This window comes from Oryza brachyantha, chromosome 1, assembly GCF_000231095.2.
Source record: "Oryza brachyantha chromosome 1, ObraRS2, whole genome shotgun sequence".
In the NCBI taxonomy this organism is placed as follows: domain Eukaryota; kingdom Viridiplantae; phylum Streptophyta; class Magnoliopsida; order Poales; family Poaceae; genus Oryza; species Oryza brachyantha.
The window spans coordinates 11519533-11540684 of NC_023163.2; the positions used below are offsets into that span (position 1 = coordinate 11519533).

General features: G+C 37.4%; 2 protein-coding genes across 4 annotated transcripts; both read left to right on the forward strand.

The window, feature by feature from the left end:
* LOC107304995 (mitochondrial Rho GTPase 1-like) lies at nucleotides 1–1181 on the forward strand. 2 transcript variants are annotated; one of them, XM_015841208.1, is made up of 4 exons: nucleotides 1–83; nucleotides 189–248; nucleotides 347–406; nucleotides 816–1181. In XM_015841208.1, exons 2-4 carry the CDS (start codon nucleotides 234–236, stop codon nucleotides 1005–1007), a joined length of 267 nt encoding a protein of 88 aa, XP_015696694.1. In that variant the 5' UTR covers nucleotides 1–83; nucleotides 189–233; the 3' UTR covers nucleotides 1008–1181. The 2 variants fall into 2 exon arrangements, with proteins under 2 accessions (XP_015696694.1, XP_015696699.1); XM_015841213.1 differs by lacking the exons at nucleotides 1–83; nucleotides 189–248; nucleotides 347–406 and adding an exon at nucleotides 418–496.
* A 3293-nt stretch (nucleotides 1182–4474) lies between these two features.
* LOC102699998 (bifunctional 3-dehydroquinate dehydratase/shikimate dehydrogenase, chloroplastic-like) lies at nucleotides 4475–20229 on the forward strand. Of its 2 annotated transcripts, XR_005811605.1 has the most exons (12): nucleotides 4476–4783; nucleotides 11072–11177; nucleotides 12353–12571; nucleotides 14239–14585; nucleotides 15493–15556; nucleotides 15652–15757; nucleotides 15843–15983; nucleotides 18557–18705; nucleotides 18891–19053; nucleotides 19159–19205; nucleotides 19886–20020; nucleotides 20102–20229. XR_005811605.1 is itself a non-coding variant. In XM_006644119.3 (11 exons), the coding sequence occupies exons 1-10, from the start codon at nucleotides 4596–4598 to the stop codon at nucleotides 19200–19202; spliced, it is 1527 nt and encodes a 508-aa protein (XP_006644182.3). In that variant the 5' UTR covers nucleotides 4475–4595; the 3' UTR covers nucleotides 19203–19205; nucleotides 19886–20229. The 2 variants fall into 2 exon arrangements, 1 of the variants encoding a protein (XP_006644182.3); XM_006644119.3 differs by having other exon boundaries at nucleotides 4475–4783; nucleotides 19886–20229.
* Nucleotides 20230–21152: the final 923 nt, after the last annotated feature.

The window sequence follows — 21152 nt, forward strand, 5'->3', positions numbered from 1 at the left end:
CATGCATGGCTAGCTCCAACTAGAATGTCATATTTAATCAGTCTCGAAATCAACAGATAGGGTTATCTCCTATTAAAATATAGGTAGCGCCTCACTCCTAATATCCAAGGTGTCATATTTAATCTATCTCGAAATCAACAGATGAGGTTATCTCCTACTAAAATATAGATAGTGCATCTATCCTATAGTGCAGACTTTTCTTGGATGCTGCTAGCACGTTGGGCCACATTATTATGTTTGTACAACAGGTTTTTAATTTATATAAAAGCAATAGTTTTTCATCTTTTATCCACGAAAAAAATACAAATGTGATGATTTTGTGTTGTTTGTTATTTGCATGTCACAGCTGAAGGCACCTCTCATTCTCGTGGGATGTAAATTGGATCTTAGGAACGAGCAACAACAGGTAAGTCTTGAGCAGGTGATGGAGCCATTCATGCGTAGATTTAGAGAGATTGAGATAGGCATCGAGTGCTCTGCACTTTGCCAGTTCCAGGTTAGATGTGTGACGATGCCTTCATATTTCTATATTACTTAGTTGCCATCAGATAATTGTTGATTGATCTGAATTGTTTAGGCTTACTATTCTAACTCATCAATTGACATGTTTTTATGTTTGCTTACGTAACAAAATTCTCATAAACACATCCCGATGACCTTTATCGTCTATTCTAACTACTATGAACTTGTAGTTCTAATCGATGCTTTATTGACATACATAATTACAAATCTTATGCTAGGTTTGGGTTATAATTGTTTTCTTCTTGCAAAAATATGAAAGATATCGTGATTGTTTTATTTATGAATGTTTGTAGGTGGCTGAGATCTTCTACTATGCCCAAGAGGCTGTGATTCACCCAATAGACCCTATATTTGATTATGAGACTCAATTTCTAAGGCCACGGTGTGTGGCGGCTTTGAATCGAATATTTTCCTTATGTGACCGTGATGGGGATGGAGCACTCAGTGATGTGGAGTTCAACAAGTTTCAAGTTCGTACTCATTGAGAGATTCCTATTTCCTTTAACTGCGCTACAACAGAATATAATTAGTTAATTACTATGTGTGTAATCAAGCTTTTTCAATATAGTTAAACATATATATAACCTTTTTCTTTGTCTCCAAACTCATTTATCTTCCTTATCATAGTATCTTTTACGGTCATGCTGCCGTTAGTGTTTCTGGTGCTGACAGTTTGCATTACAAGGTCAAAGAATCTCTTAGGGCTTATTCATTTTGAAGGAAAAACAAAGGATCCAATTTTTAAGGATTGAATTCTTTTGAAAGTCATTCGGTTTGTAGGAATGAAACATAGGGAAATCAAAGGAAAATTTTCCTTCCTACAAGACATAGAGAGAAAACACATGAAAATTTTCATCCACTCAAACCTCTTGGAAAAATTCCTATGGATTGGTGTTGCATCTCTATTCCTCCACTTTTCCTATTCCTTTGGGTTGAAATTCCTCCAAACCGGATAAGGCCTTATCTTTTGGTTGCTTTATAGTTTAGATGCTCTAACTCTCCTCTTCAGCCAGCTGAAATTGCAGGCGTGAAGGGAGTGATTGAAAAGCATATGCCTAAAGGAGTAAATGATGATGGCCTTATTACGTTCATCATATTCCTCTACATTCATGCTCTCCTTATTGAGAATGAACGGTTAGAAACTATATAGATCATACTTAGGAAGTTTGGTTATCCTAACGAGTTACTTCCTTCTAGATATGGCATTTCTTGGTGGCCAAGGGTATTATTAACCTTTCGAGGTTATTGGTGACCCAGCTTACAACTGAGCATATTATTTAGGCCAGACATCTAACTTGCAACATTATTCGTATTGGTAGTATTTCTTCCGTTATATATGTAAACGAATTATTATTCCATTCTGGTGTTTGTTTCACTCCACCGCAGAATGTGCTCATAGCTACTTACTGCTTACTTAATTGCAATAATGGTAAATTTTAATGTGAAGTTGATCTCGGGCCCTAGTGATGACTATTCAATAGGATGTGACCACTGAGATTTTAACGAACCTTTTCTGGTAGTAATGTGGCTGTGCTAACGCCACGGTTCTAGAATATATATTTGATAACGTATTGTTAAATATTTGATAATATTTTATTAAATTGTAATCATTTCCAATCAATCTTTAAATCAATCCATGTCACATATCGAATATATTGAGGCAAGTTGGAATAGTATAATATTACCTACAAATAATGATTTAAATCAGTATTATCAATAAATATATGTCGTCGGTATATATGAGAACAATATGTATCGAAAGAACAATATAACATTTTAGCATTAACTTATTCCGGGCACAAAAAAGATCAAAAATAAACATGATTTCTCAATAGCCAATACATTGCAGCTAATCAAATTACTTTAACTTTTAACATTAGCGATACACTTAAGAAGATCTCATGTGCCATAAGGAATATTTTGCTTTCACATTCATTCTCTTAGTACACCAACAAATTTATCAATAGATAAAAAGTGTATATCATTTTTATAGAAAACCCCTAATGTTATATAGAAATAGTTTATCTTGTTTATACAAACTTTCTTAGCTGAAATTATATAAGAAATCTTATTCATCGTCAATTGGTCCATATATTTAGCATCGCACATATTATATAATATAATGCAATCATCTATTAATTTCCAAATGACACAAATATTGATGTGATGACACTTGACAAGGTTGAATTTGGCTAGCATCCATGGATATTTTACTTCATATTTATGTTTAACCTATATTTTACAATTGTGAGTGATACAATACTAAACCAGTGAGAAATGACAAGGCTATGCTGTTTTGGGGACGAAGGATGAAAAATGAAAGATCATCTGATTTCGTGATAGATATTTAATGGTATAAATGACAAAAACTATTACAAAGTTAAAGATCTACTTTAGAAATGAGATATGATTAACTTCACTGTAGAAACTTTTTTTTTGCAAAAAACACACCATTTAGTAGTTTAGAAAGCGTGCATCCAAAAACCAAAAAAACTGAGAAAAATCAACTAAAAGATCACATACCTGAAGTACGTAGATGATAGTCTAAGATGCAATTCAAAGAGCAAACCTTATTTTTTAAAAATGGATAATGATAAGAGTGTCTTATCATCGTGAGTTTTAACTCTAGCAACACATGTTCTATGTTAGATCTAGAAATAGCAACGATAATTAAATAACCAAATATGAAATAAGCCATGATATTGTTGATTATTAAAATACTCACCTTTTACTTAGAAGTGAAAAGAAATAGAAGAAACAAATTGCACCTAGCAACCACCAGCCACCGTCTGATCTGCCGACATATTAATACTTGATTTGTGCATTGTAGAACTACTATGGCGTCCAAACTACTGTCGTTGCCCACATGATCTGCCGCATCCAGGCGGCTGCTACTGCTCGCACGATCCTTTATCCAAACCATGTCGTAGACTCTAGCCTCAACCTACCTCTAGATTTATGCTTGCAAATATAAATAGTGCATAATTACATGAATTACATTATTGGAAAGTGTATGTCGAAAGTTCATGATATTATATAATCACATCCGTTAATTATGCATTTTCCATAATACAGTTACTATAATTATGCGCTATCTATATTTTAGTAGGAGATAACTATATCTTTTGATTTTGAGATAGATTAAATATGACACCTTAGATACGAGGGTCGAGAATTGTAGATGTGAAGACTACTTTTAGTTGGTGCACATAGATGCGCTATCTATATTTTAGTAGGAAATAACCCCATCAGTTAATTTCGAGATAGATTAAATATGACAGATTAGATCGGAGGGCTGAGGATGGTAGAGGTGAAAACTTCTAGTTGGTGCACTATAGGATATAGGATAGATATATTTTGAGAGAATGAGAACCTAGACGACACATGTAAAATAAGTTTAATACCAGCCATGCACTTTACACTGTCCGAAATGAGCGTTAACTATTTAAAAATATAGGATATTATTTGTAAAAAAAAATCTAGCTCTCTACCACAGTGCACGCCCATTACATAACACAAAGCAATAGTACTTTTTATTATACGAACATATTTATTCTTTATTTTTTTTTAAATAAACCCTTCTTAAAAAAACTTACTTTTAGTTACAGACCTAAACGTATTATTAGTGTGAATGATCTGAACCGCCTGTGGTGTAGTAGTGTCGGATAAAATAAAAATCTAGATATAAGAATAAGTCTAAGGATAATTTAGTTTTAAAGTAGAAAACAATTTAAATAATAATAATAATAATTCAGAGGAGAGGAGAGGACGACGATTCCACTGCCACAGCCGGCGCCGGAGGCCGGAACAGAACAGCAAGACGCGAACTTCTCCTGCGGCAACTCCAATACGAAGGTTCCCGCACCAAAACCCCACCCACACCCACCGCCGCTCCCACCAACCCACGTCACGTCACACCACGGTCCACGGTACGTACGAATTCCTCACACCCCCACCCACCTCTTCCCACCTGCGCCCGCCCGCCCCCAGCCAAGCACCAACCAACCCCCCCTCGGCTGCCGCCGCGCCGATCGCTCCGCATCCGCGTCGCCGGCGAAGGAAGGAAGGAGGAGATGACACTCCTGTGCGTGCCGCTGGTGGTGCGCACGGTGGAGGCGATGCAGGCCGACGCGGCGGCGGCCGCGGCCGCCGGCGCCGACCTCGTCGAGATCCGGCTCGACTTCATCGAGGGGTTCCGCCCGCGGGAGCACCTCCCTCGCCTGCTCCGCGGCTGCCCGCTCCCGGCCCTCGTCACCTACCGGTCAGATCCCCTTGCCTCCCTTAGGCCGCGTTCGGCATGTACACGTGAGTAAACTTATGCCCACGGAAAACGTAATAATAGATTAGTACATGATTAATTAATTATTAATTATTTAAAAAAAATATAAAATAGATTAATATGATTTTTTAAAATAATTTTTCTATATGAAACTTTTGTAAAAAATACATCGTGTAGTAGTTCGGGAAGCTTGCCCGCGGAAAACGAGGAGGTATAAGTTAACTAATGTGGGCGGCAAACGCGGCCTACCCCCTTTCCCCCTCTCACTCTCCAGTTGGACTGTTCCATGCAGGATTCCGCGGCCATTTCCCCGCATATCCGCCGCGCCGCATGCACATGTGCTTTTGTGTAAATTCCGTTCGTGCGTTGTCGTGCGCTTGCAATGTTCGAGCTTTTCAGCTTGATTTCTGCTTTGCTTTAGGCGGCGGCTTGGCATTGCTCTCGTCTCGTGTTGTTTTTGGGATAGATTTTTGGGTCAACATCTAGTCATAGCCAATTGCAATTTTTTGTTCTCCGTTTACATTTAGCTGGTATAAGTCAAGGGAAGATGTGAGAATGGCAGAAATGCCCCTCGGCAAGTGGATATCTGCAATTTGGCGCCGTTGGTCCTTAATATTGGCAAATATGTTCCACTGTATGTTTAATAGTATCAGTTTTTGTCAAGAATCTTTATTAGTTCAACGGGGTAGTATGGTGCATGGATGAAGGGGGAAGGTTTAGAGAGATACATCTATTTGTCATTTCTTTATGAAATTTCACCTAAGCAGCCTGCTTTAATTGAAGATGAGCTGACTTCTACTCGGACTCCATACAACTATACCTAACTCCATCCATACTCCATAAAATACAATCCACATCCTAATGAACTTACCAACTATCTCTCTCATTGCAAACAACACATATGACCACCACTCCATCGGCCAGCGTGAGCTGTGGCAATGCCCATGGTGGAAGCCCAGAAGAGTGAGCAACACCTTCGCCAGATCTACACTCTTGCAGCACCATGTCAAATTTCAACTTCAATTAGAAACTTTTTAGAATAAATAGAAATGTCATGTTCTCTGCTAATTGGAACGTACCATTTGTCAGATCGTTTTTCTCATTTTTTTCCTAATGAATTTGAAGTTGAAGTCGAAACATTTCTCTACTACTTAAAGCGGAGCTGTCCATCCTCTTCCCCACCCCACGTCACATAAAAACCACTGTTTCCACAAAAACCAGAAAAAAATAAGTGGTTTCTTTTAAAAAAACGTTTCTTTTCTCTATGGGCGTGTGCAGTCCATCATCAATTATATGAGCATGTTGCAATGCACGGGTATATTACCAGCGGAGAGTGAACTGGTAGTCACATGCAGGACTTTTTTTTTGGGTTGAAAAAGTAGCTAAAATTCCCATACATTGCAACAGAATTTTAAAAAAGTGAAGCTCATCACTTGTTTTAAAGCCCCCAAAATTGAAATTAAATTGTTCCTTTTGTAATCAATATTTGGCATCATTTTTTACATGTACGTCGAGATAAACACTTGCTTCTAAATATTGTATATTTTGTTTGTAAAGGAGTCCACCTACTCAGAGCATCTCCAACAGCTCATCCATCCCATCCTCCGTCCTAGAAATAGAGGATGAAGAGTAAAAGTTGAGCTCCAGCAGATCATCTATCTCATCATCTATTTTTGGATGTCATCCATATTAGGAGAGAGAAACTCTATATTTAGATGTTCTCTCTCCAATCCTCCAAATAGATATAGATGATACCATATATAGATGATCTGCTGGAGTACAAAGGGATATGAAGGATGAAAGTGTTTTAGATGATCATCCAAATAAAGATATGGATGACCAAATTTAGATAAGCTGTTGGGGATGCTCTCACTACATAGGGATCCCACTTGGTAGTTGTGGGTGGTGGCAGAATTACCATTCACCACTATTGGAGTCTTTTAAGGCCGGTCCCAATGAGGGTTTCATTGAGGTTTCAATCTCATTAAATGACATGCCACAGAAAAAAACTATGACGTGTCATATATTTTATGATGAAAGAGAAGACTTGAGTTTCATGGGGATGAAACTTGGTGTACACAATTACCTAGACCATGAAACTGGATTGAAACCTCCACTAAGAGTAATTCGTTTTATCTCCACACATTTAATTAACTCCTATTGGTCACCTGGATGCAACACTTAAGTGATATGTTAGCCTATAAAACTGAAATGAAATTTTGCATTGAGAGCGCCTGTTTCATTCATGCACTCAAGTATGTTTTGATGATATGACACTATTGGAAACCGCACAATGAAATGTTGCATTGAGAATGCCCTAAGGAGTATATATTTTCATGTTAATTTAATGCACAAACTAACAATAGTTGCATGAGTATATCACAAAAGAGTGATCGCATGGCCTACGTTGCTTTGCACATGAAGTATTCTGTGCTCCAAGTAGAGTCCATGTAAGCATGGTTTGAAACCTAAAACCATGTTAAGGCTAGATATAAACAAGTTATGTGCGGTGGAGGCCTTTATTCTGTCCCAAAGAAAACACTACTTTACTACTTAAACTATACAGAGTGTTTCCATCTTGGTATGTCGGCCTAGGACGAGGCGGCCTGCTAGCGCGGCCCAGGTGCGGCGGGGGCATGAGGGCGGCCCACAGAGGTGTAGTCCAGCGTGCGGGAAGATGGCCTATCACTGCTTGTCGGGTTTGTATCTGCTTGAAGAGAGACAACCTCATCTAATGCACGTGGTGGCGTGCGCTGCACACGGATAGAAAGTAGGGGATTGGATGATGGGCTCTAATTGGGCTCCACTTGGGCCCAATATAAACGTCGCCATTAGAAACTGACGGATATTGTTCTTCCCTTGGATATGGAAATAGATAAAAACAAATATAATTATATTGAATACAAATAAAAGTTGAATACGTAAGACATAAATACATAAATATGAAAATAAATACTTCTCAAAACATAACAATATTTAAAATGCTCGTAAAGATTAAAAAAGATCCATCTGTTTCATGATGAAATAAAGGTTAAGGCTGGCTCTAGCTCGTCGTAGTTTACGTCAAAAAGATATCCATCCATAGTTATCAACACTAGAGATAAATATTTAGATATTTACTAAGCGCAATACGTTCAACATAGCCTCGCCCCTGATGTGCGAAGACAATATATGAGAGGGTGCATTTTGGATGGGCGTGCATGCGTGTTCCATGGGGTTAGGTGCTAACACCTGTCTCTCTTTTGACCCAACGCATGCTCGCTAACACGCGGGACCCATGACTTGCCTTTTGATATCCATGCGCGTGCGGTGGTGGACGTGAGGTGGAGGCCATGCAATCCTATTGACCATGCGGCGTTTGGAATCCAATGGCCCAGATCTAATCGTAGTGTCATATCAATAGTCTAGATTCAATCGTGCGTACATATGTAGTAGTAATAACGGTGTAAAGTATATTTATTACATAATTAGATAATATCTAGTAATAAATATATTCACAAAAATGATAAATATGTAATTTTTTGAATAAACCAAATGGTCAAACGTGTGCCAAAAAGTTAATGACATTATTTATTAAAATATATAGGGAGTATATGTTTTATGAGACTCGATTGCCCATTAAATTATGTACACATAACACTGTATTTTAATGGAATTTTACATGGAATGATTCGTTTTATCCCTGTGGGAAAGCACGGGCATTTTACTTGTAATGCAATTGATTTTGAATATCTATTATAGTCTTAATACTGCATAAAATAAATAGGAAAAAAATCAATATTGTAAAAACTGTCCAATGTTTTGATTAGTTGGTTGAATACTCATACGGTATGATGCGCCCTCATAGTTTTTGTTCAATCCTCAGATTGATAAAATTTACATGATTAACTCTACTATTATCCATGTTGTGACTGCCTTTTGATCATTCTACCTGGTTCCAAGCCACAAGAATAATGAGCGAATTGAGCCCTTTTTTATTAAAACCTTTTACTGCCTTGGAGCACCAACTAGAGAAGTGCCTGGTATCTTGGCTTGGAGAAATGGAGATCAGCCCCAACCTTTGAAGAATTAGAGACCACGCTTGCTGCGAAAAGACACATTTGACTAGGATGTGATTAATAAATTCCTCAGCCTGATCACAACACGGACAAGTGGTGGGATGTGGCAGCCCTTGCTTGGCAAGTCGATCAACCGTCCAGTAGTGGTTATTGATTGTGAGCCACATAATGAATTTGCACCACAGGGGTGCCTAGATCTCTCAGATTCGTATCCATGGGGCAAATCTGATTGTTCCAACAAAAAAGGACTCATGGGCTGTTTTGCAAGTATACAAATTCAGATTTAAGAGTGCTCACAACAACATAGATCTGAGACGCTGTCTTGCAAGACAATTGCAAGACACTGACCAGATTTATTAATTGTTCCTACAGAAAAAAGTTTCTTTTGACCATGTTTATGACTTGCCATTTGAAACTGCACGCCAACTATATAGAAGTATAATTTCGCACAGAAGTGTAGCAAGCTTAATGGTAAGAAACGATCAGACTTGGTGCACAAAGGGGATGATCAGCTTGCTGGATCACCCCAAAAACTAGTGGGTAAATATGAGCTAACCAATGTCATAACCTAGCTTAGCAACCCAAAATCTTGAATTGCATGGCCTAACCCCATTCTATCCATCTACAGGGGTTGATAAACACAAAACTAATATTTGATCTATAGACTAGTCTTTTATGCCTCCCACTCTACTGTCATTGTGGTGGTGGTTTTTCTGTCATGGCACATTGGGGGCACCAGGATTCCATGGTGTCTAGGCTGGCAGCTAGGTGTCCTCAAGCGAGATATGGTGAGCTAAAGGGTTGACTAGGACAGCAAATTGTAGAAGCAATAGAGAACAGAAGTAAATTGATATCACGAACAACAAATTGAACACATGAACAGAAAAGAGGAATAATGGAGGAATACATGTATAGCATTATTAACTTACTATACATGTATATATCTATATATTTTAGAATTCTCCAAAGTACACAACTTCTAATTCCACAAGTTTTTGCTAAATTGGCCTGCTAGATGGCTTTGTGATCCGTGTTAAATCAGCAAATGTATTTGAGATCCACTAGAGAGGTGATAAGAAAAAGAGAGACAGAAGAGGGAGAGAAATGCCTTTTGATTTCACTTAACTTGTTGACTCATGGTATGATTTGGCTTGTTCACATGGCAAAATGAACATATTACATATCAAACATAGCATATTGAAACACACATTTGTCTTATCTCATGCTGAGCTAATTAGTGCAATGAATGGATTGCTGCCCACCTTTGGTTGGCATGTAACTGCTGGAATGCTACTGGGCTCACACTGCATTAATACCCTGATCTATCATGGCAACAACCAGGCAAAATTAAGTCTATTAAGATCTAGAGAACTATATGGAGAAAATTTAGATCTTGTGTTATGGAGCTATTATAAATTTGTGACAACACATTCTTAAATTTCATGGAGGGATAAAACTACCAAAAGTTATAAGATTATATATAGTCCTGCATATTGTACCCAAAATTGAGACAATATTTGCTGTATTGTTTAACTTTGTTCGTCAATTTATTAATATGTGAATAGATTGTTCAAGACTGCAAGTAGAAACATAATGTAAGAAAAGAGTCCAGCTAAGAACCGAAAAACTCTGTTCTCTGTTTGTTCATTTCTGATTGTGACATAGCTCAATCATTGTTCATGAGTGTTTGGCAATCTGTTTGAGAGGATATGCGGTCATCATTAGCTTTGTACACTTGTAGCAATGGATATTATGTTGGGATCTATCAAAATGGTCTATGTAAACAGAATGGCCATTCTGACCTATTTGCTTCTCCCTTTGTTATATTTATCTTTTCAATTTCTCTGCTTTAATTGATTTACTGACTACCGTGCAGTTCTCCCAACACAAGTGCTTTCTTTATCTCTATTAATTAAAAGCGGAGTTGTCCCTCCTCTTCCCTCCATACATCACACAAAAACCACCACTTTCACAAAAACCAAGAAAAAATCAAGTGGTTTCTTTAAAAAAACCGGTTCTTCTCTCTATGGACTTGTGCACTTGTGTAGTCCATCATCAATTATATGGGCCTGTTCCAATGCACATGTATATTAGTAGTATTCACAATGTTGCAACCCACTCGCAGTAGTTGGTCATATCTAACATATTTATACTGTTATACACCATTATGCTTCGCATAAACGACATTTGTTTCTGCTTGTTTATTTTGCAGACCCAATTGGGAAGGAGGCCAGTATGAAGGTGATGATGCCACAAGATTTGAAGCACTCCGTTTAGCAATGGAGCTAGGCGTAGACTATGTTGATATTGAATTGAAGGTTTGTTTCCTTAAGCAAGTTAAACTGTTATGCGGTTTCCATTACCAATTAATACATAATAGAAATTGATTAGTGCCCATCATTTGTCAAAATGCATGATACACTCTGTAAAAGACTTCTGAAAATACATGTAATGTAATGTTATACACACAAGAAATTTCATGGTTAATGTGCTGGATATTGTGCAAGATGCATCTGCATTGTGTACATTTTCAATTTCTCCACAACATGATAATTTGAGCATGAAAATGTGGCTTTTGCAGAACTTTGAAAATGATTTATCGGTAAACTTGGAGTAGGATGTTATAGCTTCAGAGGTGGAGGTGCCTATATGAATACTCGTTCATACAACTATTTTAACAAATCTATTGCTTTTAATATTCGATTTTATTGCTCAGCAGCAGATAGATTGTTCCATGAACTTCAAAATTTGAATAGAATCCATTTGTCAGTCATTCTTTTATATACTTTAGTGTCTAGCTGCCATTTGGCCATCGCATTAGCAAGGTTACCAAAAAGATAACTCCAGATGGGGAAATTTGAAATGTGTCCTACTAAAAACGATAGTAAAGGCTGAATACACCCTTCTTATGCTCAATTTGTGGTTTGTGTCCTGTGGTTTATTTTAAGAGTCTCTTGAATGAATTTGTAAAATAGCATGTTTTGTGATTAATAAGTAACATTGAACTTACAAAATCCATGTTTTCCAGTTGGTTTTTTGGGAACACGCAAAAGATTTTGTGCATTTCTGTGTTAAGTAAGAATAACAAACAAACAAACAATCATAACATTTCACAACAGAACATAAACCTCTAGCTGTGTGAGACAGAAAGACCAAGACCAACCCAAAAAAAATGAAAATAAACGAAAGTTAGCTCTATTAATAATCTTGCAGGACAGATGTTTTCTAGTTTTTGTTCTGTCATCTCTTATCTCATATGTTTTGGAACACAACACAAGATCTGTTTGTAACTTGATTAAGACAAAATTACTTAGCCAAATGCACTAACATAATTTACTTTTGCTCAATTATCAAGCCATGTTTGTCTCTACAGTTTACACCTCATTTATCTAAGTTCACGAGTAAGGCCCTAAGCATTCATATCTTCATTAGCCATTATATTTGTATACATAACGGCATGCATGGTAGTGTAACCAACTTTTTTTTCCTGTAGGTTGCTGACAAATTTATCAGCTTCATTTCTGGTAGTAAGCCAGACAAGTGCAAACTTATTGTCTCATCACATAATTATCAAAGCACTCCATCCTGCGAGGAGCTTGCTGATCTTGTGGCTAGAATACAAGCAGTTGGAGCTGACATAGTGAAAATTGCAACAACCGCTACTGACATTGTTGATGTGTCACGGATGTTCCAAGTGATGGTGCACTGCCAAGTAAGTGTCATTTTATAAAATCCAAGGTACACTTTTACTTTTCTACCTGGGAACTTTCGTCATCTGTCATGTAATCATCCTGTACATCTTGCCACTTGTACTGCATTCCCCTTTAGATTCATGATGTCTTGAAATTACTGCTCCACTCAATCGTTCTGCCTAATGACCCCTAACTTCAGCCTGTAAACATTCATCACACTCAGTATGGGGGACTTGGTTTGGAAGCTATTTTTTTATGAAAACATTACTCACAATTTAATTTCACAAATTGCACCTCAGTTAAGCTATACGTGAATCACATCAATCTACCTGTAGTATTAAAAAATTACAATTTACAAGTTACAGCCCCTTCTGTTTTCCTGTACTTTCCATATTCAAGCCCCCCTATCTTCCCAGTGAAGGCCAATAGTATCATCAGGAGTGAAGAGATTTGGAGATAGGGGTCAAACCATGAGACCAATGTTGCAATATATGTATGTATAATATATGAGTTGTTGGGCTAAGATTTTCAATAGAGCCTGACCCTTGAAACAAAGGGCATGCTTAAAAGGATAAATTTGATGATTTGACACTTTTTTCGTTGACTAATTGTTTATGTTGACACTCGTGAGTATGACATGTGGGACCATCTGAGTCAATGACAGTGGGCCATGATGTCGAACCTCAATCTTACGAGTGTTAAAAAGTCAAATCCCTCTTGCAAAAGCAATCAATTGTCCTCCTCTTCATCTATTGGTTGAGCAAATTTAATACATGGCTGAAATTTTACAGGATGGGAAATTACAGAATTGAGTACCTAAACGACATCTCTAGGGAACAACCCAACTAGATTATGGACTAGGAAAACTAGAGTATAAGGAGCTGAAGTGACATTCATCATCTTGCATCGAGAGCTCAAGGCTTCTGACGTACAGAAGAAGCGTGTTGCATTGCATCTACGTATCATATCCCATTCTCTAATGGGATACAGATCTGGAGTTGTGTTTGGCCTGTTGGATTGGTGTGCGTGTGTGTGTGGTGGGGGGAGGGGTGGGGGGGGGGGGGAGCTTTGGTACTGAATATCATCGATCTGTAATATGTATTTGTAGTTAATGCAGAATGAAATATCATTACTTACTATTGTGATAAAATTGGCCGCTTGCACAGAGGATGTGAATTGAATTGTTATATAATATCATAACATTGGTCATTTGCATAGAGGATGCAATTTGAAATTCAGACCAGTTTACCCCTAAGGCCCTATTAAACCTTTATGTGGATATTCTTAAGAAAAAAAAGTTAATGGCAAATTATGCTCTTTCCTTATCAATCCTTTTTTGTTTGTATTTCATCAAGTTTTGTGTTACTTATTAGGAGGTACACAACAGTCTGGGGCATACTTTTATACTTTTTTCCTCTCCAATTGATGCCATGTCGTATAAGTTTGCATCGAGGATGCAATTTGAATTTCAGAACAGTTTACCTTTATTTAACTAGGATATTCTTAAGAAAAAAAAGCTAATGACAAATCTGTGCTCTTTCCTTATCCATTTTTATTGTATTTCATCAAGTTTTGTGTTACTTATTAGGAGGCACACAATAGTCTGGGCCATAGTTTTCAACTTTTTCCTCTCCAATTCATGCCATGCTGTATAAATTTCCATTTGACTGACCAGTAGAAATGACAGGTGCCTATGATTGGACTAGTGATGAGCGAAAAAGGTTTAATGTCAAGGGTGCTATCGCCCAAGTTTGGGGGCTATCTAACCTTTGGGACTATTGATGCTACAAAGTTATCAGCATCTGGGCAGCCAACTATTGAAGAACTGTTGGACATTTATAATATAAGGCATATAGGACCTGATACAAAGGTTCTTGGTCTTATAGCCAACCCAGTAAAACAGAGCAAGAGCCCAATTTTGCACAATAAATGTCTTCAATCTGTCGGATACAATGCTGTTTATCTTCCACTTTTGGCAGACGACCTTGCTAGATTTCTCAGCACATACTCGTCTCCGGATTTTTCAGGATTCAGGTACTAATTTCAGGTTACTATCATGTGGATTGCTTGAAATGGACTACATTTTCTGGGAGTTGGATAGACTAGATTTAAGTGGTATTGACATTTGACTCTTGACTCTTGAGGAACCACATGAATAATGATGCTGTATGTTTTCTTTGATAAATCACACTTGAAATTGAAACCATCTGATGGCTTCCCATACTGTTTCACAGTAAAAAAAAGCTTTGCACATTCCCAAAGTAGACATTTTAGTTTGTTGGTAAACCAGAGGCCAATTGGCTGAAATTAGCCATGCACCAAATCATTTTCATGGAAAGCTTTTTGTTGGTATACTTCCTCCAGGCATGAAAAGTGTCATTTTGGAATCTACATGGTCGTTGAGATGCAACTTTGACCACTCATTTCTATTTTAATGTGTTTGCTGATTTCAATAAAATTATAATATAACAAAAGCACTTTGACGATAAATCTACTAATATGTTTATCATGTTCCAATATAAATATTCAGAGTTGGTTGAAAAAAGGTCACTCAGTGGTCCCTTGGTTAAAAGCATGTGTCAAGAAATGACTTATGGTGAGCGAGCCTTTGTGTACGGGCCAGGGCATCAAAGCAGAACTTAAGGCCCAGGAGTATCCCCATGTCAAGGGGGCAGGGTTCATAGCCTTTCACAGCTATCTTTGGCTGAGGTTTCTTAGCTTGAAAAGCTGCAGGGGCGATCTTTCCACCAACGGTCGAGTTTTTTTTGCGTTCCAATATAAATATTCAAATATTGATTTATTTAATTATACATCAATGCTCAGAGTTTTAGAGATTTGACTTGATGTATGTGCAAAATAACCTGTTTGTAGACTGGAGGGGTTATTTCTTCAAGAACAAATCTGAGTTCACGCTATATGACTAATGCTTTATGTAATGCAGTTGTTCTCTTCCTTTTAAAGTGGATGCTGTACAGTGTTGCCATGAACATGATCCAATTGCTAAGGTACCTTGATGTGGTAAATTTCCTCTAATTGCTTACTTGACTTACCATTTCCAGATTTCTTTAACCTGATATTTTTTTTTTACTTCAATATGCAGTCAATAGGTGCCATAAACACTATAATTAGGAGACCAGATGGCAAACTAGTGGGCTACAATACTGATTACATTGGAGCAATTTCTGCCATTGAGGATGGCATAGGAGGTTTTTATAATCTTAATTCTGAAACAATTTTCATCTTTTTTTTTTTGGAGTCTTGGAACAATAGCTTATACTTTAAGGTTCACAGGTCCAGGGTCAAAGGATGCTGCTGTCTCACCTTTGTCTGGCAGGCTTGTTGTTGTTGTTGGTGCTGGTGGAGCTGGTAAGGCAATTGCTTATGGGGCAAAGGAGAAGGGTGCAAGAGTTGTAGTAGCAAATCGTACCTACGGTAAGATTGTTTCTGAGGCAAATGTTCTATGTTTTTTGCAATTATGCAACAGTTATAACTCGTAAGTAGATCCATCATAGTGTGCTTATTTTTGTGATGGTAAAGTATTGGAAGTTCTGTATTCATTAGGCCCCTCAACCAGTTATTAATGCATGTAATCTAGGAAGATTTATCGTGGACACTTCTTTTATTAAACCGTAAGTTGGAATCTTGTACATTACCCTCAGAATATTCTCATTAACTGTTTTTCATGTTAAGAGAAAAACACTAGACAAATTCATTTGATAAGGAATTCTTGAAATATAAATTAGGGCAACTTTCTCTAATGTAGAAGTACAACTCAATGGAATTTGATTGTTTGTTTCTTATAATGCATCACGTTTTGAGTAAAGTTCTAGCGCGACAATCTTGCAGAGATTGAAATTAAGACACACCCATAGGACTGGGGGGCAATTGATATATAAAGCCAATAATGTGGAAAGTACAACAGAGTCCTCAAATAAAGGCATAAGTACAATTATAGAAGCTAGACAATATCTACAGAAAAGATATACTCTAATAGATTAATGCCATCTTACAAATTTTTCTTCAAAATGTTCTTTACTATTTTCATAGTGTTTTAGAGTAAGCACCAGGTATGCCTTCTGTCATGCTATGTATATTTAAGTTCACATTTAATTTAACACAAATGTACTTCCTCCCCATTCATGGATGTCGCTTTAGGATGCATGCAGTCAAACCTAAAAATCTTAAATCACTAATATATGTAAAAATATTAAGATTTGATAAATAAGATGAGACTGTAAAATACTAATATTTTTAATATTTTTTTAGTATATATGTAGTTAGAAAAAGCAATGATAAGACAAGTATATTTAAAAATGGAGACTAGTGCTGATGTTCTTAAACGATGGAGGGAGTAATAAATTATACTACAAAGTAAATTCCTTTTCCAATCTAAAGTTATGCCAAGTATGAAGTGAAGGACAAACATACCACAGAGCAGAAACCAATGCATAAGTTTTATACGCAAAGCATTCTATGTATTTTCTTTATCCTTTTGCCATGAATGTCTTCCCATCAAAAGTGTAGGGTGGTAGAAGCAACATTGAAACTGCCGTTTGTGCATAAACATGATTAGTGAACATGTATAGCGAGAGGATGATATTTGCAGCTTTAAATATATTTCACTGGATGAATAAGCATATTAACTAGTGGATTCCCAGAGACTTGTAGCATTATTGTCTCTGACATCCTTCAGTTATGCTCACAAGCATTCACGATTCACTACTCTAGCAAGCGATCTCAACTAAATGCTTGCACTGCATATAGTTTTTTCTCCCAAGGATACACAGTATATAGTTAACTATTTGTCTTGCTTGCTTTGTGATCTTTTATGCCAATGCATGCACTTATAACTGTCCAAAATGAGAAGTACTCTCGCCTCAAAATATAATGCCTATAGTTTGCTCAAGTTTCTTCCAAAATTTAAATCCTGTATATGAATTTACTTATATTATATCTTCTGTTGCAACATTTATAACCAATGCTGCCACTAAGTGTGCTCCCTCATAGTTCCAGTAAATTTAAGTATGAATAACATGGTCACTTTATCTTGCTTTTCTCTTTATTCCATTCCTTAATTTTGTTCTCATCCTATATAAACCCTGTATTTCGAAACTGATGGAGTTCCTTGATTGTTAAATGTACCACATTTGTATCCTCATCAACCATGGTTTTAAAAACGTCGCATAGGTGTCTGAGTGGCCAGGCGAGGCAAAGCGTCGCTGCCACTCAGCCTCTCTAATTGTCTCTGCTCTTCCTCTCCCCTACTCCATGATCTTCCTCTTTGGTCTTCCTCTCCTCCTCTCCACTCTGTCTATTGGATCTCTACTCAACTTCTCCAATCATGTGCTCTTCCTCTCCCCTTTTCCCTGTTCTTCCTCTCCTCTCCTTTTTGCTCTGCCTCCTATATCTTTGCTCTTCCTCTTGTGTTCTTGTGTGTAAGGCATCGCCTAGGCAATTGAGCGGTGGTGTGTCGCGTTGCCTTGCCTTGCCTTAACGCCTTAAGAACCATGTCATCAATAGTAGAACACCACTGCCCATGGCTCGGTCATGTCAAGTGCACAAGCTACCCTGATAACACCATTTTTTTTGTAATTATGTGGACAACTCTTTCTGCACTTGCAAGTTGTAATCAACAGTAGCTGTGTTTTATATTTGGAGTTGGGAAAAGATTCTCAACATGTAAAACTAATCAGTGAATTAGCATATGATTAATTAAGTATTAGTTATAAAACTTGAAAAATGGATTAGTATGATTTTTTAAAGTAACATTCCTATAATGTTTCTTTTCAAAAGACACACGTTTATCAATTTGGAAAGTGTGCGCATGGAAAACGGGGTTTTGGTTGGGAAAAGCTGCTCCTGAACGCAGCCTTAAGTTAGTAAAATAATATGTATTTTTTGTTCAGTTAATTATTGTATCAGGTTGATGTAATCCTGTGCTTGTGATGCTCAAAGCTAATCGTATTTTTAGTACATGTAATGTGATAATATTCTTGTGTTTTCAGAAAAAGCAGTAAGTCTTGCTGCTGCAGTTGGTGGTCATGCCCTGAGACTAGCTGAGCTTGAAACTTTCAGGCCTGAAGAAGGGATGATCCTTGCTAATGCAACATCATTGGGAATGTACCCCAATGTGGACGGCACCCCTATTCCAAAGGTCTTTCTCACGCACAACATGCTATATTCCAGCAACAACAAACTGGGAACCTTCTCTTCTGCTCTGTTACTACCTTTGCAATTAACCTTGGCATACTGTCTTGCACACCTGAGTTTACTTTGATATACCTGTCTTCTCAATGCTTCCTCGAGATTTTTGATAATTCTTCCCATTTGTATGTACAGAAAGCATTAAGCTTCTATGATGTTGTATTCGATGTGGTATATGCTCCGAAAGTTACCCGTCTTCTACGAGAAGCAGAAGAAAGTGGGGTTAAAGTTGTCAGTGGTGTAGAGATGTTTGTCAGACAAGCCATGGGTCAGTTTGAGCGTTTCACTGGTATTGAAGGTATTGTATTCTTCTAACTTGTATCACCCTTTTATGCCGAATGGTATTAGTGGACCCGACCTACTTGGCTATTACACCTCCCGCTTATAATCTTGTTTCCTGCAGCTCCTGAAAGTCTGATGCGTGAGATAGCAGCAAAATACACATAACAGGTTCATTCTTCATCTCTTACCTTTTTATTTATATACTTGTCCAGTAGTCATGATGGGTTAACATATTAGATTCTGTCGTATCATTTATCATTGAAGACGGCTAGCACCATATTGATCAAAACCACAAGAGCAACATGTATATGTAAACCAACCCATAGAATTAATATGGTTTAAACTACTACCTCCGTTTTATATTGTGAGACGTTCTAGCTTTACCTAGATTCATCAATTGATATATATAATTTGTATATATGTCTAGATTCATTAACATCTATAGGAATCTAGGCAAGTCTTACATTGTGAACCATCTTGTTGTAATATTGGTTGGTCCACATGGTATTATCGCATGAAATTTGGTGGGATGGTCTCGTTCATTAATTTTGCATTGGCTATGCCACGTGCCTACGAGGGTAGGAGGGATTTAGGTGGTGATGGACCAAAAAGATTCATTACTGTTTGGTTCCTTCAACAAGCATTCCGTTAGTGTAGCGTGGTTCTGATAAGCTTTCCCGCCTAGTTGATCTTTGGTTACTTATAAATCTGCAATTTGTTTATGTTGGGAAATGGCTCTAGTTGTGACGTGTGAACAAATTCCGTGGAAACCATACTCTTCTCGTTTACTAAGATACGCCGATCATTTCATGCAACTCGTTTTGATATAACTATGCTTGTTCATCTAGGCTAATGGCGAGGTGATGGTTGTGACAATAATTAGCAAAAGTATTCCTGAAGGGTTAAGTTAATAAAAGCCCAATTTTGCGCTGGGTGGAGATCTGTTGTAATCTTAGATTTCGCCGACTTGTCACCTGCAACAGGTGTGTAAACAGAGCTGCTATAGAATGTTCAATTTCATCTCTTCTTTTTGCAATAAACGATTTGCACGCATAAATACGCAGTTTTGCTTGACGATTGTGATTGGCTTTTAGAAAAAGCATCAAGCTACGATCGGTGGCTCCCATGTTCATCATGTAAGAACTATACCTGTCGACTTGCTTGCAATAATGTGATTGGTTCTTCACTGTAATCTTCAACTGTGTATGCTTTACTCCATTCTATCATACTCCTTTCTGTATACTGTGGCCTACACGGCTGTTTCTGACGCAAGCTTGAATCCTACCCAGCAGGCTACCACCCCAACTTTCTCAGAAGCGCCGGTCCTGACTTCCCAGGGCCTGATGCAAAACTGAACATGAAGGCCTTTATTATACTATATAATAATAATCAATAGATATATATAGAACTATTATACTTAATATATGGCGCGTGATACATCACCATCAACCCCCTACCTCATACCCCTATCATGTGTGCTTCACATGTTAATAGGTGGCAATTAATATTTAACTTCGTGAAACAATACCAACACACCCTACGACATGCCCCGCAAACCATATACCTTACGTAAAAAATTAACTCAAACACGTTGCACGTGTATTTAGTTATTTTTTAATTGACACGTTCATCAGTAAGCTCACACATTACGCTGTTATATTATACAGTTAAAGTTTAACTTATCAAATAACACAAAGCATGCTAGACATATGAGTTAATTTTTAACAAACACGCTGGTGGGGGTTGAATGCGTGATGAAACTTAATTTTCAACTTTGTTTTAGGGGCAGACTATTACAATATAGTCGTTCCACGGAAACGAATCTTTTGAATTTAGTCATATCAAAATTGGCGCAATTATCGCCATGCACAACTTTATGTGCAGTTCGTTTCCATTGCAGTTCATGGCGAACACTACCATTTCCCTTCCTCGCGTCTGACTAAACACGTTTCCATTGCAGCTCAAGGTAAAACCATATTGCTATGCAAATTACCAGCACGAAATAATAATAACTAAACGCATATATGCCTATACCAGACATAGAAGATCGGACTAAACCAAAACAATATAAGATCAATGAATGATCTACAAGTTTTTGTGATGAACAACTTGGTA

What these genes read in the sequence shown, in the direction of transcription:
- LOC107304995 (XM_015841208.1), top strand. An exon ending in TTAGGAACGAGCAACAACAG is followed by an intron (nt 407 to 815) that starts GTAAGTCTTGAG and finishes GAATGTTTGTAG; the next exon opens with GTGGCTGAGATCTTCTACTA.
- LOC102699998 (XM_006644119.3), top strand. Translation starts at nt 4,596, where the DNA reads ATGACACTCCTGTGCGTGCCGCTGGTGGTGCGCACGGTGGAGGCGATG. An exon ending in CCGGCCCTCGTCACCTACCG is followed by an intron (nt 4,784 to 11,071) that starts GTCAGATCCCCT and finishes TTTATTTTGCAG; the next exon opens with ACCCAATTGGGAAGGAGGCC. An exon ending in CATTGAGGATGGCATAGGAG is followed by an intron (nt 15,758 to 15,842) that starts GTTTTTATAATC and finishes TAAGGTTCACAG; the next exon opens with GTCCAGGGTCAAAGGATGCT.